The sequence below is a fragment of the Acanthisitta chloris genome, unplaced genomic scaffold (genome assembly GCF_000695815.1).
Source record: "Acanthisitta chloris isolate BGI_N310 unplaced genomic scaffold, ASM69581v1 scaffold41378, whole genome shotgun sequence".
Taxonomy (NCBI): domain Eukaryota; kingdom Metazoa; phylum Chordata; class Aves; order Passeriformes; family Acanthisittidae; genus Acanthisitta; species Acanthisitta chloris.
Window position 1 is genome coordinate 623 of NW_008686137.1, and position 9,829 is coordinate 10,451.

At 47.0% G+C, this 9,829-nt stretch overlaps 1 protein-coding gene across 1 annotated transcript; it reads right to left on the bottom strand.

Annotated features, from left to right (window-relative positions):
- Window positions 1-8,501: 8,501 nt before the first annotated feature.
- Window positions 8,502-9,812, bottom strand: ADRA2A (adrenoceptor alpha 2A). Its single transcript, XM_009079995.1, has one exon. The coding sequence runs from the start codon at window positions 9,810-9,812 to the stop codon at window positions 8,502-8,504; it is 1,311 nt and encodes a 436-aa protein (XP_009078243.1).
- Between the last annotated feature and the right edge of the window lie 17 nt (window positions 9,813-9,829).

The following is a 9,829-nucleotide window of genomic DNA, read 5'->3' on the forward strand; positions in this document are numbered from 1 at the left end:
TCACACTGAAGTGGTACCTGAAGTCCCAGCAGGTCATGGCTGAATAAGCCCAGAGGAAGGAGGGCAATGTTCCCACATGGGCTGACAAACACAAAGATCCAAGAAAAATTAAATTCCTGTTCACAGATGATGCTCCTGTGTAACTCTGATCTTTGAACACTCTGACATTCAGAAGATGTTCTGGCTTTACTGCCCACATAAACATCCACTGGGGCTGCTATCTGGGGGGAAGAGGGAGCTAAATATTTAATTTCAGTCTATTTCATCAAATATTTAATCTATTTAATATTAATTAAATCTTCATCTGAATAAACAACAGCTAAAAATCCACCTCTTCCTCCAAACATCTGATAACTTGAACATGTCAGTCTATGCAATCCCAAGTGAGATGGCAATTAGTAAGAGGGGAAGGTCCTATCTTTATATTCTCAGTTGCTGGAATTGCTGTGGTGGATTGTTGGCTTCCTGTAGCATTTTGGGCTGCATATTTTTGCAGCTGAGTGTTCAGTAGCATCATCTAGTTTACACCAACCATTTCCAGACCCTGAATTACCATGTCTCATTTTCCATGGACTACATTTGTAGATCCACAAGTGTGTGCCCTCATCCCACTCCCAGACATTGTTACATCCTCAGCAGTAGGAATCCATGAAGGTGATGAGAAAAGCTATTGGGCTTAGGGGAAATAAACCCCAGGCCCCTCACAGGTGGACGTGGCCAATGTGAATAATTTCCTGGTGCTTTGACCACCCTCCTGACACAGCTGGATGTCTCACAAATCACCCAGCAGCATGGCCAGGAACAGGCATTTCTGGGAACAATGAGCAATAGCTACAATATGAGCTGATCATTTCCAATGCAAAGGATTTAAGCCAATTAACACTGGGCTTTAAAGGCAGTTACCACCATTGCTTCTGTTGCTACAACAATCTTATTTTACTACAGGAAACCCTATTTGGATCAAACCCCATTTGTACCAGTCAGAACAGATTCTCTAATTAGCCCACATAGAGCCAACAGCGATAAAAGATTGTCCTGCATCCAACACTGCTTACCTTGCTCTCCTCAATGTGTGACCAGCTCAGCAGAGCAGCATTTAGCCTTTCTTTTCCTCCCTGCTGCACCATTTTAAAGCCATCTCACCCAAGTGCTGACTGGTGTTGACCAAAGTAACTATGCCGCCTTCAAAATGTCTCACATGTGTCTTCATTATCCTGAGACAGGAATACCAAAGGCCCTACAATGGTAAATCTTTCAAAGTAAGCAAGTCAGGTTATTCTGTTCAAACTGGCCATTTTAACTCTCCTGGTCCCACTAAATTTTGAGGCTGATTTAAAGCCACAAGATGTTCTGGAAATAATAAATGTAGCATTACTTTTAACTAACATCTCTGAAGCGTAAATCTTTGGGTTGTGCTTAGGTTACAGGACAAACCAAGAGAATTGGGGGGTCTCCACTCTCTTTGCACATTGCCCACTTGGTTGACTAGAGTCATGTCACTTTGTATATTTTGGGTACCTCCCCTGGGGAACAGAAAAGCTTAGTGATGCATTTGGAGTGCCCTGAGAAGTGTGTCCTGCCTGGGTAACAGCACAGCAGAACCAACAAACATGGAGAGCTGTGTTTGTGTCACAGAAAGGCTGCACAGCACCAGGCACAGCCATACCTAAATTAACAGGAAGCTCATTCTGGCAAACCTTGTTCAAGGAGCCATTTCAGGTCAAATATCTGCATCATGAAACCAAGAACAAACTCAGCTTTACACAGAGAGGACTTATCACTAGATCACCCAGAGAACATGACTGCAAGAATAACTGCTGGGAAAGGGGAAGCTACAGCAGGGTATAAATCAACATCCCAGTAGCCAAGCTCCTAGGTCTGCCACACTCAGGGCCCAACTCTGCAGGGTTTGGTCTGCAAGAGGAACAGTTTGATCACATTTTCTTGGTGGCAAGAGTTATCCTGGTAATGAAAGGCCAGAATTCAGCATTTCACTCTTTAGAAAAGTTCAGTCAGCTCATAAAAGCAGAAGGTTGGATGCAGTGTCTTAAACATTTGTCTATACATTTATCTTTTTACTCAGGTAATCTTTCAGTAACACCTTAAGGTTTCAATCTTCAGATGAATGGTTTGCAGCACCTCCACATGCACAGATCAAGACAGAGCAGCCTTAAAAAAAATTTGATCAGACCAGTGGTGAGAAGGTTTTTGTTGTTTTTTTTTTCTGTGGAGTGCAATTCAAAAGCAAACAGGAAAAAGCCATAATGTCATGGTCCAGCAAAACACAACTGTTTCAATCAGCAAAGGAGCAATCAATTCCTCCATGTAACAGTTGATTTAAAACAAATTTTCTCATGTCTGGGAGTGAACCCTTACAGCAGGTCACACAGCTCTGGAGGAGAAGGTTTTTGTTGTTTTTTTTTTCTGTGGAGTGCAATTCAAAAGCAAACAGGAAAAAGCCATAATGTCATGGTCCAGCAAAACACAACTGTTTCAATCAGCAAAGGAGCAATCAATTCCTCCATGTAACAGTTGATTTAAAACAAATTTTCTCATGTCTGGGAGTGAACCCTTACAGCAGGTCACACAGCTCTGGAGGACCTCAAGGCTGCTCCTGCAAATGCCCAAACCAGTATGGGCCAAACTCTGCCAGCACTGCACACAGGAAAGCAGGGATGCTCAGCTCAGCTCACCTCCTGGCAAAACCCGTTCACCCCATTACTCTCACACGGACCCAATGGCTGGGTTTTGACTCAAACACGTTTTTGAAAGCCGTCCAGATGCAGAGCATCTCTGACAAGAAACACATGTCAGTGGAATTTCTCCATTAGCACAAAAGGCACTGCTGGCCCCAGGAAATCCCAGAGCGCCTAATGACCCCTGGACCTCCTGGGAAGGGTCCTTGCTCCTCACTATTCCCTAAAATCTTCTACAGGCCACTCTCAGAGCCACAGAAGGAGAGCAGGACCTTAGATCCAAGCCAGCACAGATGCTCTCTCCTATCTTAGCCAATATGGCGTTGATGATCACACTAACAGTCTAAACTAGAGCCGGCTTAAGCAGTTTTAAGCCAGTTTAAGCCAGCAAGTTTAGACCTCTGATGACAGACACCTATGCTCAAGTGACAGAGATGCCTTCCTGCTCCCTTGAAAGGTTTGTCCCCATGCTTTTTTGTTGGATTTGGGTGCTGAGACCCATCTCACATCCCTATCCACCTGGATGTGAGATGTTGTCCTCACACACTGGTGGTACTTTTGGGGAACTAAGCACTCCCAGGGGACAACTCAAATGGCCAAGAAGGTCCCCCAGGAAGAATGCAGAATAACCAGCTCAAGCATCAGCATCTCCATTCAATACCTCCCAACATCTCCTGTCCACAATAGCAGGTCTCCTCCTTCTCTGCTTACAACAAATCTCCATACTGGGACAGGCCATGGACCAACTCAAGAAAGGCATGTTTTTTGGTGCCTCCCACAGCCCTGTTCACTACCCACTCTGCTCAGCCTTCAGGACATTTAGGAGTGTGACCCTCAGCTTTAACTTCACCTTCTGTCTTCCCAGGGCTCAGACTACAACCCTTTCTGTTCACAGAGGGGACAGGATCTGGTCCTGGAGCATTTGTGTGCTCAGTACTAATGGCTAATGCAAGGGGTGGGCCAATGCTAACTCTCTTCTCTCTTCATTTTGTGTCTACAGCTTGGGATAAGACACAGCAATCACGACTACAAACACTTCATAAGTCACAGAGATGTTTCTATAAACCAACCACAAAGAATGGTTCATAGCAGAGATGGTGAGAGCTCCAAGTGAAGTTGTCTGCCAGGGCACTGGCTGTAATAAAGGAGTAATCTGAACAGACTTTGAACTTTTCCAGTGGTTAAAGAACAGAGAATGTTAAGACAAAGAGCTTCAACTGATGAAAGCTGCACAGACAGCAGGGTCAGTCACCCAACCCAGAAGGAACTATACCCTGGGCAAGGGGTTGCAGGGTAGGACTGAGAGTACTTACAGCACAGAAAGACTGACAGACAAGCACTGGAACCCACAGAGGCTCCTCCAGGTCTGGGAAACTCATTTTGTGTGAGCAGAATTATTCAGGCCAAGTCCCTCCCTCGCTGAAACATTTTGAAGAGGCTCCTCTATGTGACCAGCTCCTTGTCTCCCAGAGGACCAGGACTAAAACTCCACAGAAACAAATGCATGTGTCAGTAGGCTTAGGGAGTCAGGAATAAACTCTGGTCAGGCAGCCATGAGTCTCTGCAAGGGCAACTCTGCTGCTCATGTAGCTCACCCCTGGGGACATTTTAGGACACTTGTCCCACCAGACCAATTCACCTGAACCCCTACTGTAAATCCCTTGTCTGGCACCCTTGGGATTTCCTTGGAGATCCTCATTCAAGGGGTGTGGTGCATGGTCATCCCATGCAGGAAAGTGGTGTAGAAATGCCTCCCAGAGCAAAGCTGGCAGTGGCATCTCTGCCCACTGTTTGCTGTGCCAGCCTGGATGGCTCCTACCCAGATGGGGAGACAGGCCCCCCTCCCTGCACCATTAACCTTTCAGCCCCAAAATAAAAGGTTATAATAAAAAAATAAATCAAAGTTCATTACGTCCCTTAATGTGCCATTTGCAAAGGAATGAACTGGGAGCAATAAGGCAGCTTTCTCCTGCAGGGAGGGAGTGAGGAGAGAGAAGAGCTGGGTATCTGGACCCAGCACGGGTGATGGGGCTCAGCCCCACACACGACAGGGCATTCATGGGAGGTGAGCAGAGCTTGCATGGATACAGCAGAGCCAGAGGGAGTATCCTAAAGAAGCCTTTAAACAACATGACCTCTGGCTCAGCAGCAGCAGGGCTGGACCTCACCTACCAAAGGGAAAGTGACAGTGGTTTCACCACAGCATCTCCACCAGAGAGTCCACGGTACCTGAGGGCTGCTGCAGCTTGGACATGCCCATCCCCAGCAGGCCTGGAGGGTTCAGGATGCAGCTGAAACCAAAATGACCAACAGCTCAAGGGAAATGAGTTATAAGCCTAAGTCAGAAGACAGCAAAGGCAGCAGGAGGGTGGAAGTACAGACATTAGCCACAGGGACAGGCAAGCAGCTCTGCCCTGCCCAATGCAGGGACTCACTGTGCCCACATAACACTGCCCCGTGAGTATTTCACTTGACTGAGCTGAACCACGAAGGCACGAGGCTGTGGGAGGGACACAGCTCTGGAGGCACTATCTCAGAGTTTTGCACCTTACTCTTACCTTTGATGGAAAAATGGGAGCAATCAGACATTTTAGCTGTGCAAACTTTTACCAGCTGAAAGCACACCAAAGCCCTAGTCCTCCAGCTCCAAACCTACCAAGATACTCTTACTATCCATACTGGGGATTTGGCTGCAAGGACACCAGACAGCCAGAGGGATGGGGCAAGTGTAACTGATGTCTGCTGGATCACCTCCTGTCCCAGGCACAGGGTCTGCTTTGTAAAACACTCCAAGGCCAACAGGGACAGCCAAGACCAGAGAATGAAAGCAAGACACTCTGCCTGAATCAAGCTCCCCTGGCTTGCAAAGGCCACCACGAAGCGAGTAAGATACCATCAGGTGCCCTATGCCCAGCAGCAATGCTGCCTGCCAGGCCTGGTCCCCTCCCAGCTTGTCAAGCACCTTCAGATGCAGCACCAGTGGCATTGGCAGAGTGTGAGACCAGCAGCTCCAGCATGGGGCTCTGCTCACTTATTTTCCCACCAAATAAGCAGCACACCAGGAAAGCAGGGTGACCCCTGGCAACCCAGCAACAGGAGCACTAGGAGCCAGAGCTCCCAAACAGTTACATGTGCTTCCACACAAAACAAAGTACACACTAAAGCATTTGCAGGATTGGCACCTTGTGTGTCCTTCACCTTTGGAGTTGCCTGGCACTCCTGCAAAGAAGCAGCCCAGCTGATGGTGAGCAGATCTCAGCAACCTCAGGCAGGCAGGCAGCCTCACAGAAGCAGTTCCACATTCGGTGGGAGAACTATTCCCCATCACCACCTGCAGGGAGGGTCTTGGCAGCACTGGTTCAAGGGCAAGCAAGCCTAGCTGGCTGGCTCCTGTGGGCTGGAAACAAAGCCCCACTCAGATGGACACTCCTGCCTGTATGGAGAAACATTACCTTCTAGCCCAATCGTTTCTAATCCCATCTGCAATCTAATTATTAAAAACATTCTCAAGTCAATAGCTGTAAACACACCAGGCAGGCATCCCCAGCAGTAGTGCCAGGCTGCATTTCCAGGAAGCAAACCACATCCTCAAACCCGAAGCTCTTTTCTTTAAGAAACACATGAATGCCCTTACTGTGGCACAAAGGCGGGGGGGAAATAACCAAGCAATATCAAGAACTCATTTGTTATTATGCCACTGCACAATGAACAGAGCCATTGTTCCCTACCTGGAGTAACAATACCTTTCAGAAAACACAAGTGATTTCCCAGTGTGTTCTTTTAAAAATGTCAAGACCAAAGCTGCCAGAGGACCAGTGAACACTTCAGAGAATGAAATACAATAAACCAGCTAACAGATTATCCAGGAGGTTTTCACACTTGATCTGTAAACGCTCTTTTATTTAATAAAAATAATCATCCATTATAGCAACTTCTGCTTGTTGTTTGGTGGGGTTTTTTACATTAAAGCACAGTTTATTTGCATTCCTCACTTCTTGAGGATTCAGTTCTGAAAATGCAAGTGAATGTAAACATTGCTCTCCAGATCCCAAGATGCATCCAGGGACCCTTGGAGTTAATTACAAAGCCAAAAGAGAGAGCAAAAATCAACAAAACACTTCCCAAAAGTAAAAAGGTATTTTTAAAAGTCTCTTCCTGTGCACCATACAACTCCAGAGAAAGCAAATTCATCTTATACACGAAACTTATACAAACTTTGCTTTCTCCAAACAATTTCTATGCCTTGTCAGTATTTGATAAAGCTGTTTTCATAAGATTAAAAGACTTGAAGACTTATTTATTGTAGTAAATCAAAAGTTTCTCCTATAAATGTTCTCCAGAAATTTATTCATGGCACAAAGATGTTAGGTTTGTTCTGACCATTTTTGTTTTGGTTTTTTTTGTTTTGGGTTTTTTTTAGCAGAAAGAGCTGAAAGCCATTTCAGGAAAGAATGTAAAAGCAGTACTAACTCTCTCTCCTGCTCCGATTTCACAATATTTACATAGTTTAAAAAAAAGGAAAAAAGCTTAATTACACTATAAAATACTGAAGAAACTCTCAGTTACATTTCCCATTTCAGAGTTTTGCCCTGTATAAGACTCAAAGAGGGATGTTTTCATAAACAGGTGAGACTGGCAGATTAAAAACTGAACTCTTCTCCCTTAATTGAGAGAGATGGAACAGCCACTGTAGACAAACCCCCTCCCCTCTGCAGGAAATCCTGCAGGACTTAAACCATCACAAATCAACGCAGATGAGATAACATGATATGCAGAGCCCTGTTATTTGCTTTGAAACGTTATCTATTTACAGTTGAGGTGGAGGAAGCAAGTGAGCATCGAACACATTTCAGTGCTGTAGACTGATATAATATCAACTGAGATTAACTCCTGGGCAGTGTGGCTGGGTCCCAAGCCTCACGTTGCAGGGGAGACAGCCTCCATCACCCAGGACATCCCTGCCTGCATAGCACAGCCACCACTCCATCAGTGTCTGCTTTAATGAAGAACAAGAGAGCAGTTACGATCTCAGCTGTAGTATATCACATGCAGCACAGAAATGAAGCAGAAACAGGTATGATATAAAAAAACCACAAACAAAAATAGCCAATCTGGTGAGATCTGTGATTCTAAGCTTTATAGCCAAAATTAAAAAATGACAGGACATTGGAAATTTTGGTAATATTATCAAACTGTCAGGTAGAGGGATGGCTCTAGTTGTTCAGTGGTTTAGAGTGAGGGGTTTTTTTCCAGGAGTAGGAAGAGAGATACTTTTAAGGTGTCAAAGATAATTAAAGCATTCACAGTTTCAAAGCTGCTCGCCTTACAAAAATTAAGACATTCAAGAATACAATACTGTATTTTACAAGGGGGTCAAATTCATTACATATACAACAGGGGGAAAGAAGATAAAACAAAATAAAACCACCAGCACCTCTGGTGTGGCATACTCTCTCTTCGTTGTTCATCTCGTGGAGCTGCACTGTGTTTGTCTTTAAAGAGTCAAACTGAGCAGTCACGAAAATATCCACTGAGAGATTCTGGCAAAAGGGAAAGAAATACTAACAAAATAAACCAAGCAAGTCAAAGGCCATCCTCCCCCGGAAAGCCAATGCTACGACTCGGACCTCCACTTGCCTGCTGCTCCTCACTGCTGCTCCCTGGCACTTCATGGGCTCATCTCAGGTTTTAAAGGCTTCCTGCTCACGAGCTGGAGGAAACCATCCCATGCAAGCACAGCCTGAGAGAGACATGCTTTACACTCCTGCAAAGTCTTGATTAGTCCTGCCCATAGCAAAGGGTCCTTCAAACAATCCTTTTCCTCTCTATCCTGCAGAGGATCCTTTTGAAGGCCCGTCTGAAGTCATGGTTGAAAATGGTATAGATGACAGGGTTCAAGGAGCTATTGCAGTAACCGAACCAGAAGAAGAAGTTGAAGAGGGTGTCGGGCACGAAGCAGCTATCACAAACAGCCATCAGGGTGTAGGTGAAGAAGAAGGGGAACCAGCAGATGACAAAGACCCCGATAACCACTGCAAGTACAAAGGTGAAGCGTTTCTCCCTGTTCTGCCTGCCTTTCCATCGGGACCCCTTGGTGTTCCTCTCCTCCTCCACCTTCCTGGGCAAACTGTCCCCAGGCTTAATTTGGCTCAGTTTAGTCTTGGTCTTTCCTCTTGATGGTCTCTCTGACTTCTTAGACTGGTTGTTCTCCTGGTGCTCAGAGGAAGAGGTGTCCTCCATGTCTATACCATTGACCTCTCCCTCCTGCCCACCACTGCCTCCTGCTGCCTTCTCCCCATTGAGCTGAGCTGTGGCTGGCAGGTCCTCCTTGTCAGTTAAGCCATTCTGCTTCTTCTCGGGGCGCTCTGCCCGCTTGTTCGGGGGTACCCTGGTTCGCCTCTTGGCTATCTGGTAGATGCGCATGTAGACCAGGATCATGATGAGGCAGGGGGCAAAGAAGGAACCGATGCTAGAAGAGATGATGTACCACTTCTCATCGTTGATCTTGCATCCCGCCACCCCCTGGTCAGCCTGCTGCCCGCTCTTCTTCTCGATGGAGATGAGCGGTGGGAAGGAGATGACGGCCGAGATGACCCAGACGATGAAGATGATGCACTTGATGCGGCGCGGGGTACGCTTGAGGTTGTACTCGATGGCTTGCGTGATGGACCAGTAACGGTCCAGGCTGATGGCACACAGGTGCACGATGGAGGAAGTGCAGAACAGCACATCCAAGGCCAGGTAGATCTCACACCAGACTTTACCAAAGTACCAGTACCCCATCACCTCATTCGCCAGCGAGAAGGGGATGACCAGCGTGGCCACCAGGATGTCGGCGGAGGCTAAGGAGACCAGGAAGAGGTTCTGGGGAGCTTTGAGCGCCCGGCTGGTGAAGACGGCGATGATGACCAGCACGTTGCCGAAGACGGTGAAAAGCATGAGCAAGCCAGCCAGGCTGATGAGGGTGACGGTGGTGTGCAGAGGGTACGGCGTGCCCCAGCCCGGCCCCGCCGCGCTGTCGTTGAGGGTGCCGTTGGTGCCGGGAGGGGGGTGCCGCTGGTACTCCATGGAGGAGAAGTGGCCCCTCTCCGTGAACGGGCGCTCCAGGTTAAACATCAACCCCGGCTCGGCGG